At 42.1% G+C, this 21,315-nt stretch overlaps 1 protein-coding gene and 1 long non-coding RNA gene across 5 annotated transcripts; one reads left to right on the forward strand and one right to left on the reverse strand.

The window, feature by feature from the left end:
• Window positions 1-4,218: 4,218 nt before the first annotated feature.
• kiaa0895l lies at window positions 4,219-20,719 on the reverse strand. 4 transcript variants are annotated; one of them, XM_085161871.1, is made up of 7 exons: window positions 20,497-20,717; window positions 19,135-19,887; window positions 18,902-19,045; window positions 18,441-18,573; window positions 15,737-16,042; window positions 8,370-8,467; window positions 4,219-6,457 (listed from the first exon to the last, which is right to left on the reverse strand). In XM_085161871.1, the coding sequence occupies exons 2-7, from the start codon at window positions 19,840-19,842 to the stop codon at window positions 6,296-6,298; spliced, it is 1,551 nt and encodes a 516-aa protein (XP_085017997.1). In that variant the 5' UTR covers window positions 19,843-19,887; window positions 20,497-20,717; the 3' UTR covers window positions 4,219-6,295. The 4 variants fall into 4 exon arrangements, 3 of the variants coding, with proteins under 3 accessions (XP_085017997.1, XP_085017991.1, XP_085018009.1); XM_085161865.1 differs by having other exon boundaries at window positions 19,135-19,890; window positions 20,497-20,716; XR_014874422.1 differs by lacking the exons at window positions 4,219-6,457; window positions 8,370-8,467 and adding an exon at window positions 13,395-13,566 and having other exon boundaries at window positions 13,603-16,042; window positions 19,135-19,890; window positions 20,497-20,719.
• On the forward strand, window positions 10,212-16,701 carry LOC146525116 (uncharacterized). The gene is made up of 2 exons (XR_014874459.1): window positions 10,212-11,621; window positions 12,579-16,701. It is a non-coding gene; the product is annotated as an uncharacterized LOC146525116 (long non-coding RNA).
• Window positions 20,720-21,315: the final 596 nt, after the last annotated feature.

Raw genomic sequence — 21,315 nt, forward strand, 5'->3', positions numbered from 1 at the left:
GGTGTGTCTTTTGGACTTTTATTGTCTCTGAACTGAAATTTATCTTCAAACACTATGGTCCACATCGCTCAGACCTGGTCTCTAAAGTTTAGTGTAGCCAGTAGGGCTGTGCGATATGACAAAAATCTAATATCCCGATATAAGACATTTATTGTCCTGACAACGATATAAATCACAAAATGTAATATTTTCTGTAAATTCTGTGAATCTCGGGCAACTCTTTGAAAAGTCTCAACAGGATCTTGAGCTTTATTGTGAAAGGTTTACATGGAAAACAAACAAGCGGACAGCAGAGCCACGCGATGGCTTGTCGTCCATAGTGTGGTTATATTAACCCTCTGGGCTCTATCCTGGCCATTTGTGGCCACTTCACTTTTCTTTTTTCAACCATTTTTGTTCTATTAATGCAAATGAAATTAAACTTTCCAAAGGTGTGTATTTTTTTTCAGATTTTTTTAATTTTCAACATCAGCTCCTTAATAATGTCAATAATATTCACTATACACCAAATTGTTCCTCTTGACTCTATCATGGCCATTTTTGGCCAATTGAAGTAAAAAAAAAAAAAGTGGAATTTTTTCTTGCTATATATGAATGTTATAGCATTTTGTAAACGTAAACAAGGGGTGGCCATTTTTGGCCACGAACAAGCTGAGAGGGAGTTTTTATATTTTTTGCTCTCCCTGCACAAAAATAACAATGCATTATAATCAATGTTGATGTGAATCAATTACATGCCCCAGACTCTACTATTAATAATTCAAGAAATTTCAGTAGCAATGCAATTATATAAAATTGCGAGATTTGAGGTTGTCTTCCAGCTAGTGCAGTGGACAATAAAACTGGTGTTTAAAGGGTTAAAAGTTTAAAAAGTAATAATTATTTTATATTTATGAAAAGAATTCAAGTTAGTTAAAAGCTTTATGCAGAAAAAATGGCAAAAAAACCCATAAAATAATAAAAATTACAGACCTAATCTTTTGGTGGCCACGAACAAGCTGAAAGGGTAGTGATTTTGAACAAGCCCAGAGGGTTAAATATAAGAGAAAGAGAGAACTTTAAGAAATTAATATAGCCACTACAGTGACCATCAAAACCATGAAAAAATATTGCTGTAAACAGTTTATTTTATGACACCACGAAACAAACGATAGCGTAAAATGAAACGATAGACGTTTTTATATCATCATCCGATATATATCGTTATATCGAACAGCCCCAGTAGCCAGTAACTAACTCAGTCCTTGGAGGCTACTGTACCTTATTTTTGTTTCTCACAGGACTGCACAGTCCTGACGTGACAACTAAAATAACTGTTTATAAGAAACGCTAAGACTAATCTTGACTAACTAAAAAGTTAGTCACGATTCTTCCTCTTCCTCTGCCTTCTATGATTCTGGCCAATGTCCAATCTCTTAGGAACAAAACGGACGAATTACAAGGAAATGTGCTTCATCTACGGGAATACAGGGAGGCTTGTCTGATGGCGCTTACCGAGACGTGGCTGACCGATATGGACAGTGACACTTCGCTGCAAATCAGCAGCTTTGGGACCCCTGTCAGATTGGATCGGAACTGTGGAGTAACACGCAAATCCCACAGAGGAGGGGTATGTTTGTATATCAACCAGGGCTGGTGTAATAACTTTACTGTGTGGGAGCAGTTGTGTCTTCCTAACATCGAGCTCCTCTCAGTATCTGTCAGGCCGTTTTACTTACCGAGGGAGTTCCCTCAAATTTTTGTCACTGTTGTTTACATTCATCCTAAAGCTGACGTTAAAGTTGCTGCCGATGCCATTTTTAAAGTGGTACACAAGCTGCAGACTCTCACCGGATGCTCCTAATTTTATTCTTGGTGATTTTAACAATTGTAATCTTAAGAAATCACTGAACAATTTCTTTCAATATGTCACTTGTCCTACAAGGCATAACAAAACGCTGGATTTGTGTTATGGACCAATTAAGGGGCTGTGGCCGGACCTGCGCTAGGTTCTTCGGATCACAATGTTATTCATCTCCTCCCTGCTTATAGATCTGTGATTAGGAGGGAGAAGGCCTGTGTGAAGCGGACTAATTTCTGGACAAAAGACAGTTGTGTTGCCCTTCAGGGGTGTTTGATTGCACTGATTGGTCCTTGAGCACTTCTGATTTGGATGAACTCACTGATGTGGTGTGTAGCTACATCTCTTTTTGCAAAGACTCTGTGGTTCCAGTCAGAGAATTTAAGACTTTCCCTAATAACAAACCGTGGCTCTCTAAAGACATTAAGGATCTGATTCTTAAAAGGAAAATTGCTTTAACGAGGGAGACGTTCCCACTATGAGAATATTGAGAAAGGAGGTGAGGGCTGCAATAAAGATTGCCAAGATGAGGTATAGAAGTAAGATTGAGGCAGAACTCAGCAGTAACAACCTCAAAAGAGCTTGGCTTGGTATGAAAACAATGGCAGGGCTACAAACGAAAGGTAAAAGTAATATTACCTTAGAGGGGTTTACCTCTGACAAACATCTGGCAGACAGTCTTAACAGTTTTTACCTTCGTTTTGAGAACTTTGACTGTTCTAGGCAGACCAGCACACTGAGGGAAAAGACTATCACTCCCCCATCAATTTGTATTGATGAGAGGGGGGTAGCTAATCTCTTTAGACACACTAAAAGTAAGAGTCCTGGACCTGACAACATCTGTGGACAGGTACTGAGAACTTGTGCTGATCTGTTGAGTGGGATTTTTCACCATATCTTCTTTCTTTAGAGCTACAGACGGTACCTAAGATTTGGAAACATGCTGTCATTGTTCCTGTTGCTAAGGGCAGTTCTTCTAAGGCACTGAATGATTTTAGGCCTGTGGCTCTGACTTCTTTAGAGAAGATAATTAAGAAGGAGATTTTAATGCATGTTGAACACCATCTTGACCCCTTCCAGTTCGCCTGTAGAGCAGGGAGAGGTGTGGAGGATGCTGCTGTCACACACCTGCATCTCTTGTATAAGCATCTTGAGGCCCCCCACACCCATGCAAGATTATTATTTGCTGACTTTTCATCGGCATTCAATACAATTCAACCCTTCTTACTTGCTGACAGGCTTTACAATCATTTCAAGCTTGACACTAGTCTGGTCGGCTGGGTGACAGACTTTCTAATAGGTCACAATGCGTGAGGGTGAATCATGTGTTTTCTGATGTGCTCTCCTCCTCTACTGCATCACCCCAGCATGTTGCCTCTCTGCCCTTCTGTTCATTCTGTACATGAGTGAGTGTTGCAGCAATTTCACGAACAGACACATCTTGAAGTTTGCTGACGACGCAGTAATCGTCAGTCTTCTTGTGGGGGCGAGTCAGGCCATGGACAGGTTGTAGATGATTTTGTGAATTGGTGTGATGATTCCTTCCTTTCACTTAATGTGTCAAAAACTAAAGACATGATTATTGATTTTAGGAAGTCCTCTTATAGCTCATCACCCACTATCATTAAAACTGCCGATATTGGGATAGTTGAGAGTTATAAATATCTAGGTGTGGTACTTGACCATAAACTGTGTTTTGAATGTCATGCTGATGCTACTACTAAAAAAGTTCAACAAAGACTGTTCTTTTTAAGGAAAATGAGATCTTTTAATGTCTCATCTGAGATGTTTTCTTTGTTTTAGAGACTTAGACTTAGAGCTTTTTATTGTCATTGTGCAGTTTCTTGGACAGCGAAATTGGGTTATAGAAGTTTTATCGAATCTGTGATGTCTTTTTGTATCGCTGCCTGGTTTGGTAACCTGACGGTGAAGAATAAGAATCGGTTGGGACTTCTGGTAAAAACTGCTAGCAAAATTTCAGGGCGCTGGCAAGATGGACTTTTGGCCATTTACAATAGAAATGTGCTTAGAAAGGCTCATTCTATTATTAATTGTTTGAACCATCCACTTCACAGTGAGTTTGAGTTGTTGCCTTCCGGCCGCCGTTTTAGAGTACCTGTGAGGAAGACTAAAAGACTCCAGGTCTCTTTTATCCCCACTGCATCTTGTCTCCTCAATGGCAAATAACTGTCCTTGGACTTTCTATCACTATTATTGTCATTATTATTTTATAGTATTGTTCTGTTTATTTATATCCTGCTGCTAAACTAATTTCCCCTTGTGGGACAATAAAGAAATTGAATTGAATTAAAAATTAAAAATCCTGATTAGAGTTTGGTTTGTCCTGGTGAGTGATGTGCAACATGAAACAGACCAGAAACAGTGTATGTACATTTTAATAAATAAACTGGAAATTCAAGTTGTTTTCCACAAAATAACACTTCTGCAACATTCGTGCGTTTATAAATCGGTGCATTCGTTTAGGTGAAACCAGGCTGCCGTTAAGGTCACATCTAAAATATCAGCTTATCACGTGGCTAAAACCGTAAACACAGCAGAATATAATTGGGTTACATGTTGATCTTCAAATCCAAGTGTTTAAAATGCACCGTGTTCGTAGAGTTCACATGTTGGCCCGGTCTTTTCATCTTCAAGTTAAAAACTCGAGGCTAGTGTCGTGATGCTGCTGTGACCTGGTTCTTCTGGTTTCTCTGTGCTGACTGACAGCTTGGCCCAAAATGACTCACATCTAAAGTTTGAAGTGTCAAACACAATAAAAGCAGCTTACAAAACACATGGCTAGCTACAGCAGATGAGCGCTACACCCATTAAAGGCACACCCACTACACCCCTGTTTCCTCCTTAACAAGCGACTCGGTCTGGATGAGACGGACTCAAAAAGCCCAACACAGTATTAAAAATGTTACTTTAGCACATTTTCCAATAAAGACTGAGACTTTTAGGGGAAATACCTACATTTGCTCTCTTGCAGAGTCATAAGAGACTGATTCCATCACGGAAAAGACTCAGTTAAATATAAAGCCACAGCTAAAGGCCACCAACAGCGACACACTAATCAGGGAACATTTAGCCTGGCTGGAACTGTAACTTAAATGTAATTTTTTGTGTGACTCTTTGTTTGCACCGAGAGAACTGAGCTTCAGTTTCACTGCTACAACGGGAATAAAGATCGTGATTCCTGGCCACAGGACTAACAATGAGTCATTAAGGCATTAAGCAGCATTGCAAAGCTCACCTGAAATATCAGGGACTTTGTTGTCATGACTCACTTGATATAGATTTTATGGATTTTTATGGTATGACCAAGATTTACAGACCTAATTAGTTTAGTAATTAGTAAACGAGTGACTGAGCCCATCAACTCAGCAGCAAAGTGTTTGCAGAGATCAAAACAGAGACCTATTGTCACAAGTTCCGCAGTGACTTCATTTTTCCAGCCAGGAAGTTTTTACTGTTTGTTTAGAAAATATTTTAGCACATAGCAAAAACCAGACTGACGAGGCTGATGTGCCAAGTAATGAAATAAAGTATTTTTAGACAGACTCAGCTCAGAGTAAGCAAACCCTTATTTGCCTTCTTTAACACAAAGCATAGAAGCGGTTTAACTACAAAGACATGACAGTCCTATAAATCGTAATATAACTCTGCAAGTTATTCAATAAACGTAAGCAACCCAAAATGTTCAACCATTCCTCCAACGTTTCAAAGGAAAATTTGGTTGTTGCGCAGTGGGGTGAAGTTGGGGTCAGGGTCTCAGGCACACATCACAGTAGCATACTGATAATCAAAGACGACCAAGGACACTGTTAAGACAGTGATAAAAGAGCTGATTATCTTCTTAATAACACTGATATTTTAATTATCCCTGGTGGAAGGTCAGACTGAGTCTGCTGGCACTTGATATCTTTAAGATTCACGGTCTCAGTTTTGAAATGTGTCCTTGGTGTCTTCTTTTTAAAATGCAAATAATCAAAGGCATAAAAACAACGCAGTCTAAAAAAGAACGTATAAAGCTAATACCAGAAACATTCAGTCTGTTTTCTCAAAGTAAAAAAAAGAAAAACTTAAATAATTGCATAAATAAAGCATGTGATTGTGAACATTTCTGTGATTATGAGTGAGTTTACATATATAAAGTTGATTACATCATAATGTTTTAGTACTGAGGTAATTTCATAATAGCAGTAAAGGCGACGGGGCACAGAAACTGTACTTGGCTCTGTGGAAAAGCCACACAAACATGCATTGGACACAGGTGAAATGTAGATAGAGGTGTTAGTGTGTATGTCCCTTTTGTTCGTGTCATTCAAGTTTTAAGAAAACAAAATTGCTCCAACAAAGCATCAGTAATACTGGATCTCTTAAGCAAGAATTGGGTCACCACATGGTAGAGTCTGAAGATCCTCCAGTTCCTCTTCTCTTTGGGTGGGATGGTCACGGTAGAAGGTGCTCCAGAGTTGAATCCTCGAGCTCATTGATGGTGATGATGTGGTCCAGATGTTGCAGGTACCGCTCTTGGTCTCGCATGAAATGCGGGATTCTAGTTTTGGAGAGCACTGCCAGATGTCGGAGTCTCTCCACATCTTCATAAGACACCTACAAATGTCAAGGGAGAAAGGACTCATGAACCGTCCAAACATAAAGCACTGCTCCCACACCTTTTTCAATATGTACCCTCAAATGACTGAAAACTGGTTAGTATGTTCATGAACAACACAGGCTCAAGCCTACCATTAACTGGAAACTGGTGGAAAACCAGGATCGCTGTCCACAGTGAAGCAAGTTTTACATGTAAATTTGCAGCTGCCCACATGGACGAGCCAAATACCTACTGGGGAAACGTTTTATGGTCAGACGATACAAAGACCGAGTTATTTGCCAACAATGACGAGAGATATATTTGGAAGAGCAAAGCGAGGCTTTCAAACCTAAGAACATTGCACTGGGTGGTGGCAGCATTACGCTCTGGAGCTATTTTGCTAACAGTGGTACACTGCATAAAGAGGATGATATAATGAAGGAGTAGGACTACCACCCACTTCTTGAACTTCACCTCAGATCTGCAGCTAAGTGATTGACTCTTGTAAACAACAAGATGTTCCACAAGACAATGATCCCAACCATGCATCAAAGCTGGTTGTTCAATGGATAAAAAGCTTACTCCATTTGGGGCAGCAATTTATCCCTGCAATGAGTAGACACTCCACCCTTTTGCAACTGAGAACCATGGCCTAAGACTTTGAACCGCTGCAGTGTGAGCTGGAGGCCACCACCCGATGAAGCCAACAGCACCACATCACTTGCAAAAAGCAGACATGAGATTCTGAAGGCACCATAGCATCTATTTCAGGGCCGTGGGGGGGCTAAAGCCCATCCCGGCTGTCTAAGGGTGAGAGGCAGGGTGCACTCTGGACAGGTCGCCAGTCTGTTGCAGGGCTAACACATAGACACAGACAACCATTCACACCTATGGGCAATTTAGAGGAAGCCGGAGTATCCGGGAAAACCCACACAAACATGGGGAAGAAACATGTAAACTCCACACAGAAAGCTCCCGGCCTGATAGTAGAACTGAACTCACGACCTTCTGTGAGGCAACAGTGCTAACCACCATGCCACCGTACTGCCCAAGCCACCAAAGCAGAAACCTTTAAACACCTTGCTGTGCCTAAAGATTATGTCCATAAAAACTATGAACAGAATCAGTGACAAAGGGGAGCAATGGTTATACAGAGAACAAATGGCTCAAAGCATCGGGCCAGACACGCCATACTCCCAAAGAACCCCCCACAGGACACTCCGAGGGATGTGGTTGAATGCTTTCTCCAAGTCCACAGAACATATGTGAACTGAATGTGCAAACTGCCATGCACCCTCAAATATCCTTGAGAGGATGAAGAGTTGGTGCCTAGTTCTGCAGGGTTCCAGGCTGCTGCAAGGAGCATGGTGGTTGGTAGCTGTTGAGGTGGTTATCCCCAAAACAGATGGGGGACCACATTCAACATAAACTCCAACTCATGTAGGGTGGCTGTAGCTCAGGAGGTAGAGCAGGTCACCTACTGATCGGAAGGTTGGTGGTTCGATCCCTGGCTCCTCCAGTCTGCATGTCAAGTATCCTTGGGCAAGATACTAACCCCAACTTGCTCTCCGATGCATCCATCGGAGTATAAATGTGTGTGAATGTACTTAGAAAGCACTATGTATAGATAAAGTGCTTGTGAGAATGGGTGTGATTGGGTGAATGAGACATGTTGTATAGAGCGCTTTGAGTACTCCGGGAGAGTAGAAAAGCGCTATATAAGAATCAGTCCATTTACCATGTACCCAGTCCTTGAGTTTTAAATTTATTCAATACTTCTGACCAAAACTGTAGAAACCATGTGGAGGGCAGAGAGTGTACATATTATCACATATTGCAACACAATGAAGGGAGCTCAACACCATCTATGGTTTAATTTAATACTTCTAAATCTAATTCTAAGTCTTTTTTGTGGGTAGTCTGACTGACCTTGCCTAAAGAAGTTAACATTTTGAAGTCAATGGTCCTTCGATGCCGAAGAATCCGCAGGATCCCGTCCAGATACACCTGATCTTTGCTGAAGCAACCTAAGACAGAAATATACAAAAATAAAAATCAAAGTTACAGATTACAGTTTTGAGTTCACTTTGATTTGCTCATTTAAAGGTCAGCTGACATTTCTGATTGTTTAGCTCTTTAATTTAGCGAGATTAACAGAAGAGCTTGTAAAATGATGCTTACAGGATTTAAATAGCCTCTAACTTTTCAATTACGATTATTTGTCATGTTGCACAATTCCATCCATCCATTCGCTTCCGCTTATCCTTTTCAGGGTCGCGGGGGGCGCTGGAGCCTATCCCAGCTGTCATAGGGCGAGAGGCGGGGTACACCCTGGACAGGTCTCCAGTCTGTCGCAGGGCCAACACACAGGGACAGACAACCATTCGCGCTCACACTCACTCGCACATTCACACCTAATGGCAATTTGGATTTTCCAATTAACCTATCCCCACAAGCTGCATGTCTTTGGACGGTGGGAGGAAGCCGGAGTACCCGGAGAGAACCCACGCAAACACGCACAATTAAATATTTTTTTCCAATTCAATTCAATTTTGTTTATATAGCACCAAGCCACAACAGTTGCCTCAACGCACTTATATTGTAAGGTAAAGACTTAGCGTCACTCTGAGACAGGATGTTTCTCATTTTAGAGATATTTCATAAAATGGAAGAAAGCAGTCTTACATATTTGTTTGATACGCACACTTAAGAAAATATCCTGGTCAGAAAGAACTCCAAGATCCTTTGCAGTGTTACTGGGGGACAAAGTAATGCTATCCAGTGTAAGCCCCATTAAAAGCACCATATTTCAGAGATTTTTTAGGGCTGAGTAAAATAACAAAGAACTCCTTTGAGCTTTTTCCCAGTAAAGTTTTAATGGTGCTTACAGGAAAGCTGCTGCTTGTTTAAAACTGAGGGCTGCGTGGACTTAATGTTGTCTAACTTTTTATTCATGTGTTGCTCCTAAATAGGTTTCTATTTTAGGTCTCACTTGTATATTGTTTTATGTAATTTAATAATGAAGGTTTGTACAGCAAGGCCACTTTTGACTCATAAACTAAGTGCTCAGCCAGGCTGAAAAAACAGGAAGTTAGCGTAGAGCTACACAAGTATATTAATAAATACATGAAGCCAGACAGAAAAGAGGAACTTGTACCATATAAGGAGTGTTTGTATCAAAACTGTGTGACGTGTAAATTACCAAAATAACACCTATATGTGAGACGTTTTTAAATTCTAATGTTAGAGTTTCTGCAACTGGCGTTTGGGCTGTGCAGGGCTCTCTCTTCCGGAAGATGATTGAATAAAAAGAAATATAAATGTTTTGACCACTATGAGTCGGGCTTTCTCTGTTCTATCATGGGGATAAAAGGATCGGGTTTAATAAGGACCACACCTCCAAAAAACCCTGTAAACTCCCCCAAAACAGAAATTAAAGTTCCAAACATGAACTCAGTGATGGGTTGCTCCACCATTATTGTTGATCATTTCAAAAATTCATTGTGGCATGCTTGATGTAAGCATTTTCATGAGGTGAGTGGAAACATTTCTCCAAGTGGTGCAGACGGCCACACGAAGGGCATCTACTGTCTGGAACTGTTGTCCATTTTTGTAAACTTCCCTTCCCATCCATCCCTAAAGTTGGATTTAGATCAGGGGAACACGCAGGACGGTCCAAAAGAGTGATGTTATTCTCCTGGAAGAATGACCTTGTCCTGCAGGCATTGTGTACTGTGGAGTTGTTCTGGTGAAAAACCCAGTCGTTACCACACAGATGAATGGTAAATGGTAAATGGACTGGTTCTTATATAGCGCTTTTCTACTCTTCTGAGCACTCAAAGCACTTTACACAACTTGTGCATTCACCCATTCACACCCATTCGCACAAGCACATTTCTCTAGGTGCTTTCTAGATAACATTCACACACATTCAAACTCCGATGGATGCATCAGAGAGCAATTTGGGGTTAGTATCTTGCCCAAGGATATTTGGCATGCAGACTAGGGGAAGCCAGGAATCGAACCACCAACCTTCCGATCAGTAGATGACCTGCTCTACCACCTGAGCTACAGCCAGGTGGTAGAGCAGGGCCCTCAGTCATGAGGGATGCTCTCTGCAATATCTGGACTCAGCCAACAGCCGTTTGATGCTCCTGCACCTCCTGAAGCTCCATTTTTCCACTGAAGGAAAAAGCACCCCAGACCATTATGGCGCCCCTCCACTGTGGTGCGTAGAAAACATCTCAGATGGGATCTGCTTGTCATACCCTCGTACCCTTTGCACTTTGCAAAGTTTCCTGTTCAAGAAGATGTATCATGTACACACTGGAGTTGCACCACTTATCAGAAATTTGAGCTAAAAAAACAAAATGAACAAAAACACAACAGCTGGGATTTTAAGAACCCGATTGTTCCTTTAGTTCCTGCAAAACAGACACAAAAAAGGGGGAAACTTCCTCCAAAGGTTTTAAGAACTTTATAAAGGATCCTGTGGTCCAACACATCTTTAGAGTTGAAAATACTTAAATAATAAAATCTTCTTTGCCAGGTTAGTAGCACTGTTTGCTGTAGCAGATTTGCTGCAAAGGCAGAGACCACCCTCACTAAGGTCTGATGCATACCCACTTAATTTGGTCTAGAAGCAGGCCTACAGTGGCTTGCAAAAGTATTCGGCCCCCTTGAACTTTCCCACATTTTGTCACATTACAGCCACAAACATGAATCAATTTTATTGGAATTCCACGTGAAAGATCAATACAAAGTGGTGTACACGTGAGAAGTGGAACGAAAATCATACATGATTCTAGGGCTGGGCCATATTATACCGTTCATGGTAATACCAGTACAATTAGAATTAGTTTGTAAAAATGGTGCAACTTAACTGGTTTGGTGTTTGTCCATCAGATACACAACAAAGCACATTTTTTTTGTAGAACATACAAGCGGGCCGTCGTTATTGCCGTATTTGTCGGACTAAGGTGCTCGTAAATCTGGGAGTAATCTGGGTCCTAAACCCCGTCCTTTAAGGTCCCGAAGTCAAACGAACATCACTGAGAGTTAAAAACTGTCTAAGTTCTTCCATCTTTAATAAAATGATCAGCGTTGCTGCTTTACCAGGTGTAACTATGAAGTTTAACATCCAGGCATCCATGAAAACAGAATTTATTACATTTAACGGCAGTGTTGGGGAGTAACGGAATACATGTACCGCCGTTACGTATTTAAAATACAAAATATGAGTAACTGTATTCCGTTACAGTTACCGTTTAAAAAGGTGGTATTTAGAATACAGTTACTTTGTTGAAATAAATGGATTACACGGCGGTACTTCCCTGTTTCATATTGTCGCGGGTCAGGACTGTTTGGGTTTTGTTTGACAGCTACGTTCTGTTGTTCCAGGCGGCAGCGTTACGGTTGCCATGGTTACAGGGTGACACGCTCTCTCTGCGTGTTTCCTGGGTGAGAGAGCGCCTGTTGTTGTTGTGCTAAGCTAACAGGCAGAATGCTACAGGTATAGCTCTAAAGAATGTAGCATCATGGGCAGTGTAGTCCGTGCTGCAGGGAGAATGGACTGCCATACACGTTATGTGTCTGTGAGCGAGGGAGGGAGAAAAAGGAAAAGTACGAGCTGTCATTGAGCAGAAACGGGAGCTGGAAGCATGTAAATATAATAATAACCACTGCAGCCAAGAAGAGAGCCTGACGAGCCCAGCTGTAAGTAAGCTATTAAGACTCGACTGTACACCGTGTTCGTGTTTTCCTCCAAAAACAATAAGTTCTGTTGGAGCAGCCTTTCAACGCCTCTCTCTGTCTCTCGCTAGCAAAGTGACCCAGACAACAAAGTAAAGCTAGTTTTCAGCTACGAGCCGACACAGAACCCGCCGTATTAGCCAGAGGTCCCTTTACTACGGTTCGGAGCCGCGGACCTTCAGTAACAGTAATAAATCACAGCAATAGTACATTCATGTAGTTGTAAACAGCATGATAATATATTAAGTAATCCAAAGTATTCAGAATACGTTACTCTCATTGAGTAACGTAACGGAATACGTTACAGAATACATTTTGGGACATGTATTCTGTAATCTGTCATGGAATACATTTTAAAAGTAACCTTCCCAACACTGTTTAACGGAGTTAGAAGCTAGCAGGAAGTTAGCTCGCTAGTTGCCTAAGCATGATATAGCATGTTCTGACTGAGAGATTTCTGAAAAAAAAATTCAAACGTACAGCTCTGCTATCACTTCCAACATAAATGAAGACAGAAAACTACACAGCAGTGACGTTTGTAAGGTTACTGAAATTGGGCTAGCTGCTATATAGTGATGTGCTACGTGATCGCTAGCGACACAGCTATGTTAGCATAACATAAACAGTGAAGCTGCAGGATGAACGCTAACATTTTCCACTCGATAAAAGTTAACGTTCCTGGTTCCTGATGGTTAGAGACAAATGCAATCGCATGGCAGGATGCTGTAAACAGACCAAACTTCAGTCTGGAGAACAACTGAGATAATCCATCCACAATACGAGGTTAGTCATTAATATACTGCAACAACATGGGAATAGAGCAGCTGTGATAGAATACAGCATTAATGAATCAATGGTACAGAAGTGGAGGAAACAAGAAGAATGAGTTGAATAAAGTTTGATTTATCTGACTGCTTTGTTTCGCTTAATGTGTCTAATAATCCCATGCACCTTATGGTCCGAAAAATACATATTTGACTTTTTTATTTGGCACACTGCAGTTTAATGTAGCAAAGCACCTCTTTTTAACTTCAGTGGATATTATACATGGTTATGCTCAGGATATGTCAGCCCATTTCTACTGGAAATGCCTTTTGGTTAAACTTTCAGCAAGGAATTTACTTTTACACTGTTAAATGTTTTTCATTTTCATAGCTTTAATGCACATAAAAAAAACAGCTGCTTGTTTAAGTAAAATAAATGGATGGGGTTTTTTTGCGCTAGTAAAGTTGTGGAGTTGTATTTTGTCTCGCAGAAATTATATAGTCAGTTATATTGTTATCGCAAATTTTCAAATATATATCGTGATATTACGGTGGCCCTGAGAGGCCAAACGGACTGCAACTTCAGAAAACACTTGCAAAAAGAAAAACACCTGCAAAAAGAAAAACACCTGCAAAAAGAAAAACACCTGCAAAAAGAAAAACACTTGCAAAAAGAAAGATGAAGGAAAAGTGCCACTGTGCCAACCAAACTCATCATCATGATAAAGTTGTGGAGTTGTAAAGCATTTTGTCTCGTGTCAATTATATCGTCAGTTATATCGTCATCGCAAATTTTCAAATGTATATCGTGATAAATATTTTTTGTCATATCGCCCTGCTCTACTTCAAGGGTTATTCCAAGTAGGCTTGGTGGTTAGCACTGTTGCCTCACAGCAAGAAGCTCCTGGGTTCAATTCCACCATTAGGCCGGCATCTTTCTGTGTGAGGTTTGCATGTTCGCCGCATGTTTGCGTGGGTTCTCCCCTGGTGCTCCGGTTTCCTCCCACAGTCCAAAGACATGCAGTTAGTGTGGATAGGTTAATTGCCCATAGGTGTGAATGTGAGTGTGATTGGTTGTCTGTGTCTGTGTGTTAGCCCTGTGACAGACTGGCAACCTGTCCAGAGTGTGCCCCGCCTCTCCCTAAGACCGCTTCGATATGCTCCAGTCCCCCCACGACCCTAAAAAGGATAAGCGGAAGCAAATGGATGGATGGCTTTCAAGGACTAAAGAGTTAAGACTATTATGGGATATTAGGTTTTCAGAAATAGAATTTTAATAATATCTACATATTAGCCAATTTGCACATATTTCCAAAATTTAAATGTGAACATTCAAGTTGAGGTTTTCATAATTCTCATTTTATCATTTATTTCTGCTGAAAAAGAACCCTAAACTGATATTAATGAAACCACAAAACCACCACCACAGTCCACAGAGGCATGGTGTATTTGAGTGCTACACTGACACTTGACAGCTAATCACTAGTGCTGTCAGCGTTACTCTCGTTAAAAAGATGTTAACCCCATAACCGCATTAACAAGCTAACCACGGCATGCAGCCCCACGCACGGGGCGACTCGCTAACGGAGATTTGCCGTGTTAATGCGGTTATGGCATTAACGTCATTTTAAGTAACGCTGACAGCACTAGTAATTAGCTGTGTTAAGTTACAGTGGTGTAAAAAAGTGTGCGCTCCCTTTCTGATTTCCTATTTTTTTGAATGTTTGTCTCACTTAAATGTTTCAGATAATCAGAGAAATTTAAATATTAGACAATGCTAACACAAGTAAACACTAAATGTAGTTTCTAAATGAACGTGTTTATTATCAAGTGGGAAGTCCAAACCTATATAGGGAGTGGCACTGAAAGAAATAAAAACATTTTTCTTGTAACATGTAAAATTAGAAACTTCCTGTCTCAGAGTGATGGTAAAAAACAAGTTTGTGCATTTATACTATCAGGAAGTTCTAAAATCTCGCTGAAAAGCCTTCAGTTAATCCAAAATGCTGCAGCAAGAGTCCTGACAGGGACTAGAAAGAGAGAGCAGATTTCTCCTGTATTGGCTTCCCACATACAAGGTCTTGAATAATCAGGCCGTATCCAACCGTGCCACCCCGTTAGAGCTCTTTGCTCTCAGACTGCAGGCTTACTTGTAATTCCTAGAGTATTTACGAGTATTTTTTGGTAAACAGCAAAATTCATGCTTTTGTCTCATCAGTCCACAGAGTATTTTCCCAAAAGTCTCGGGGATCACCAGAATGTTATCTGGCAGCTTTAGACGTGGCTTTATAACCTTTTATAGCCGGGCTTGTTTGTGAACAGGTGTGGCGATAATCAGGCCTGGGTGTGGCTGGGAAACTGAACTCGTAAATGCTTCCAAAGATGCGATACACCACAGTTACTTGATGTTGTAATTTGTGTTTACTTGTGTTATCTTTGTCTAATGTTTAAATTTGTTTGATCATATGAAACATTTCAATATGACAAACATCATGAAAACACGTTTTCACAGTTTTTCGCTGGGATCATTTTTTGGATTACAGGCTTTATGTTTGGGTGTTCATATTATTATATTAAAGGTTATTTTAGACTTTTTCCCCACTCAGGAGAGACTCATTATAGAAGAAAAAAAGCCTAAATAGTCAAAGTTAATCACTGCATGAAATCCTAACCTCATACTGTTACATTTCATTGCATTCAATCTTATAGGTTTTGCCTAGGAAAATGCCAAGTCTATTAATTTTGCATGTTTTTTGTGTGTGTTTGTTTGTGCACGCTCACCGGGCTGCGAGGTGTCCGTCTGTCCCCTCTTGGCTCGCAGGCAGTACTCCCAGCGGACGTCCGGGTCCTGGACGAACCGTGCTATGTGACTGAAGAGCTGGCTGAAGCTCATGCTGGTGGCGTGGTACACTGTGTAGTAGAGCAGAGCTGCGCGCCACAGGTAGGGCTGTTTCCGTAGCAGCACACTGTGCAGGCTGGCCAGGCCCTCCTCTGTGGGATTAGCTGGTTTAAGTCCAAACTGCTTCCTACCTTCGGCGGTGGCCCATGGCTGCACGCTGTTGTTAACACCTCGCAGATAATGTGTGCCTGAGAGGAAGGAAAGCGTCTGCAGTCACTTTACTGCCCCTCTATGCTGTCTGCACATGCTTCACACTGTAGTTTGATAAAACACATATCTAAAAACCACTCTGTCACCTTTCAAATGTACCACTGTGGTTTGACCCAAATGCTATCAGCATGCTAACTGGCATACAGTAACAGTGATTTTTTTAGCCCAGGGCTGATGAGGGCATTACACTGAACTCTCCCGCAGATTAATTTGTAATCTGGCAAAAATCTGGTTCTTTCAGGAATCAGCACAAAGGTGCAGACCGGTGAGAAGAACAGATTCTCATAACAGCAGGAAATCTCTGAACAGACATGGGTGGGTTTGGAGCAGGCACACTGTAACTCCCAATATCACAGGCTCCATCAATTCAAACTTTGACATAGAGAACATACAACTTTATTAACAATCAGATCCTCAGCAGTCTGCTGCAGTGCTATGTGCACACTTGTATACATATACAGGGTGGGCCATTTAAAATGGTAAATGGTAAATGGCCTGTATTTATATAGCGCTTTACTAGTCCCTAAGGACCCCAAAGCGCTTTACATATCCAGTCATCCACCCATTCACGCACACATTCACACACTGGTGATGGTAAGCTACAATGTAACCACAGCCACCCTGGGGCGCACTGACAGACATGGGTTATTTATATGGATACACCGTAATAACATGGGGATGGTTGGTGATATTAAAGTCCTGTTTGTGGCACATTAGTATATGTGAGGGGGCAAACTCCTCAAGATGGGTGGTGACCATGGTGGCCATTTACAAGTCGGCCATCTTGGATACAACTTTTCTTTTTTTCAATAGGAAGAGGGCCATGTGACACATCAAACTTATTGGTAATGTCACAAGAAAAACAATGGTGTGCTTGGTTTCAACGTAACTTTATTCTTTCATGAGTTATTTACAAGTTTCTCTTTGTTCACAGCCATTGACATGTCGAAGAGGTTAACACGTGAGGAGCGGATCGAAATTGTGTTGATATCTGGTGAACGCAGTAACCGGGTCATTGCAGCAGATTTCAATGCAAGACACCCTACGAGACCACCCATCTCCCATGCTACAGTCAGCAAACTGCTTGCTAAGTTTCGTGAAACTGGTTCAGTGTTGGATTTGCAAAAATGTGGACGCAAGAAAACTGTCACTAATGAAGAAACATCAGTGGCTGTCGTAGCTTCATTCAGCAAGAGCCCACAGCGTAGCACTCGCCGCATGTCACTGGAGAGTGGCATTAGTCGAACATCCCTTCGGCGGATATTAGCTACTCACAAATGGCACCCTTACAAACTCCAGCTACTGCAGCATCTCAACGAGGATGACCCAGATCGGCGCACAGAATTTGCAGAATGGGCAAAACAAAAACTGGAACAGGACCCTCAGTTCACGCAGAAGATTTTGTTCAGTGATGAGGCAAACTTATGTGTATGGTGAAGTTAACAAACAAAACCACCACTATTGGTCTGACACTAACCCACATTGGATGGATCCCTCCAAGACTGTTGGAACAACAAAAGTGATGGTTTGGTGTGGTATATGGGGCACAACGATAGTGGGTCCATTCTTCATCAATGGAAACATCAAGGCCACTTGAAGTTTAGCAACTGACTGCTGATTCAACCACAGACATTTATTAAAGTATAGCCAGCATGACACCATTTGTCAGTTTGTTGTCTACCATTCTGACACCGCCAGGCTAATTGTATGAAAACGCAGCCCCGTGCTGTTGTCATGAAGTTGAAAATTGGTTATAAGTCTTCATTTTTCTGCTCTGGGAGCTGCAACTCAAGCTCAATCAAATCATTTGACTAGAGCTTATAATAAACCAGCGGTCCCCTTTTTTGTGCCACGGACCGGTGTGGCGGATAAATACAGCAAAATAAAATGAATCGACCGAGACAAAAACTTGTGGTAGTTTGTAAATATAATAATAAACACGAATTCACTGTGTAAATGTGTAACTTTATTAGCAGCGTCCTCCTGACAACAACACTGAGAGTAACATCCTCCTCTCTGCCCCTTAATGCTCTCCGGTCGCTATGGTAACGCATAAATATTTCTTTCAAAATAAGACGCACAGCTACAACACAGGAAAGACCCAGGGAAACAGAGTTAACGATAAAAACCATGAAAAGTTTGAAAACCATCAATTTCACACCCGAGCCTCAACTCTCACGGACCGGTACCAAACGACTCAGAGACCCGGTACTGTTCCATGGCCCGGAGTTTGGGGACCACTGTTATAAACCATAAATGATGTCAGCCATATTAACAATAACAATAATCAATTACCTCTTTGTGTCACAACTGCTATGGGGAATAGAAACCATGTGGAAAGACTCCTACCAAGCTTAGGTATTATTATCTGCTCACCGATCTCATGTCTCAGCATTCCCTCCAGCCAGTGCTGTCGAGCCCCAGATAGGTTAATGGTCAGAGTAGGACGACAGTTTTCCACCACCATCACAGCCTGAGACAGCAGCTCTTCAGATAGACGCACAACAACCTGGAGACACAAACACACACACAAAATCATCAGATTTTGCTCATCGGCCCCTTAGTGGAAAGTCATTCAGCTAAATCAGTCACAGGGTTCAAGTGTAGATATAGGTTTACTGTTAGCTTGTCACTTCTGCAGCTATCACATTACTGTCTCACCAAAAACACTTCTGGGGGGGGGGGGGGGGGGGGTGTTGTTTGCTTTTTCAGCATTTTCAGCGTTTTGATCAATCACCATCAAGCTTTGTTATAAGCTTACATAATTAAACTAAAGCCAATGGACACAATAAAGTCTTTCCTGCAGAGATATACTGAAATCTGGCTACTGCACTCACCTCCCCCACACAGCCCTCTTTCTGCAGGTATTTGCGCACAGCAGCCCACACCTGACTTTTAGGCAGAACGCTGCCACCAGTCACCTCCTCAAAGTTCTCATAGGAGCCAAACTTCCTCAGGACGCACTCCATGATCCCAACTGCCTGCAGTTAAACACATCATCATCATTACCATCATCCTCATGATCTCATGAGCTCAGAGCTGACTGTTAGACTGGTTGAATGTGACACACCTGTTCAAGAAAGAGACCCGAGCCTTCTCTGTACTTGTCCAGCACGCTCCTGGGCTCAGGCTGCACATACTCAAACTGAGGCTCATACTTGTAGTCAGACTGGAAGAAAGCCTGCTTCTCCTGCTCCAAGTTTAGAGGTCTGAGGGCAACGAGCAGGCAGGGCCTGGTGGCTGTAGGGATTGTTGAACCACCCACTCCTTTAGCAATATGAGGGAGGGAGGTGGCCGGTCGCATTTGCCCCTTACTGCCCCGCAGCCCCAGGGAGTAATTCACGGAGCAGGTGCTTTCACTACGGCGCATCCAGCCACTCGCTCCCAGGCTGGGGCTGGTCAGGCTACGAGCCGGGGGGGAGGGGGCAGCCGTACCACTGCGCCAAGGAGGCTGTAGGATCCTCCGGTCCACCATTTGCTCCTGAGACCCTCTCATGCGCTGGGATGTCACCTCCAGGCTGAGGGGCCTCCGGAGTGGCGTTCTGGATGCAGTCCCACATTTTGATGACGATGATGTTGATGATCTTCTCTGTACTACCTGGCTGCTGCAGCTCGTCGGGGCTGCGAGCCCGTTGTGTGACACCGTCTCCCTTTTTGTGACGCCGCACCTTTTAACAGCTCTGGGTGGATCTTCTCGAGCGTCTGTTTTCAACAGGTCCCCAGCACTTCTTTCACCCTCGACCCGATCCATGAAGACTGCGCCCAAGTCCAACACCATCACCACAGCAGCTGCTCCTCAGGCTGCACCTCGCTCAGCCCCGCGCTGCTGTAACAATAGCAAGATTAATGCACAGCACTCATTTTATTAGACTTATTATTCTTATTATAGACAAGTATATAATAAAGCCTATATACGGACATATAATATATATATATATATATATATATATATATATATATGGAAAAAATAATATTTGGAAACATGACATGAAATAACATAAATTCCCAATTTTATTACTAAGAGCCAATAAACCAACCACTCAAAAATCCCATCATCATATGTATCTAAACTCCTTTAAAACAAATGTAATGAAGGTTTCCAGCTTCTTCATTGAGACTGATAAATGTGTGAGTGTACCACTGTGTGTTCATGTTGCTGGGTGTGAAAGGACAGGAAAATGGGGCTGTGAGAGTTAATCCAATGAGTGGCAGCAGATGATATCTGTGCACACACAAAAAATAAAAACAGAAAACGGCAGCGCTCAGCTCCTGCGACAATAAAACTTGTGATAAGCAGATAAGCTTCTCCGTGGAGTTAGCTGCCATTGGAGTTTTACAGTAACGTTTCTTATTGGAGGAAGACAAATACAAACAATCAGTTCCCTGCAAGCCTTTAACTACCCAAACAAATAAAAAGAAGTCAAACACTAACCAAGCGGCGAGACTTCTGCGGAGGATGTGCAAATTTTAGCCTTTCCGTCCACTCATCCCGGCGACAGCTCCACGCAGCCGGAGCGGAGCTCTCTTCAGTCGGTGTGATAACAATAATAAGCGGATAGCGGTTCAGTGAGGAGCGGGGCCTGGGGCGGCTGCCTGGGCCGGCCAGGAAGCGGCGGTTGAGTTGGAAGATTTGACGCGTCACGCAGTGTACGCCGTCCATGACGTTCTCCTGCGTCATTACGTACAAAGCGGAGAGGGACGGGAACCTGATGGAATCCACTGACAAATTAGCTATCAAACTACCTCAACTATCACAACTAAGCACTAATAGCATTAGCCATGAGCTACATAGCGAAAGCTCTCTTCACACAAATAATAACGGTATTCAGTTTAAAAACAATAACAACGAAGAATAAGTGAAAATACAACAACAAGCAAAAAACAAAGCTACTTATCCATACACTGTATATGAAAGATGGTGACAGGCACTGTGACCTCACAAATTAGATAGTAAACTCCTTTGAAAAGATAATGTAAGGAAAACTGCCACTTTCCAAGACTTCCAGGGGCTCTGTGGAGGTGCAGCTTTTTGTTTTGGACGTTTGCTCCACATTGGATCAGAGGCATCCTAAGATGTTACTCTGAGGAGGAGATTCATCGAGGCACTGAGAGAAAACTAAACTATATGTAATTTTTGGCAAGTAAATACTGGAGTTTGTCTAGAATCTACTATATCTAATATATTGGAGTATCAATTACTGCTACAGCCACTACTGAATGGATTTAAACACAGCCCAACAGGCCATCCCAA

This window comes from Neolamprologus multifasciatus, chromosome 1 (genome assembly GCF_963576455.1).
Source record: "Neolamprologus multifasciatus chromosome 1, fNeoMul1.2, whole genome shotgun sequence".
Taxonomy (NCBI): domain Eukaryota; kingdom Metazoa; phylum Chordata; class Actinopteri; order Cichliformes; family Cichlidae; genus Neolamprologus; species Neolamprologus multifasciatus.

Excerpts from the sequence above, each read along its gene's own strand:
- kiaa0895l (XM_085161871.1), bottom strand. The coding sequence starts at position 19,842 with ATGGTGTTGGACTTGGGCGCAGTCTTCATGGATCGGGTCGAGGGTGAA. Across the intron at positions 8,468-15,736 it reads GACGGACACCTCGCAGCCCG|GTTGCTTCAGCAAAGATCAG; the intron begins GTGAGCGTGCAC and ends TTTCTGTCTTAG. Across the intron at positions 6,458-8,369 it reads TGTTAACTTCTTTAGGCAAG|GTGTCTTATGAAGATGTGGA; the intron begins GTCAGTCAGACT and ends TGACATTTGTAG.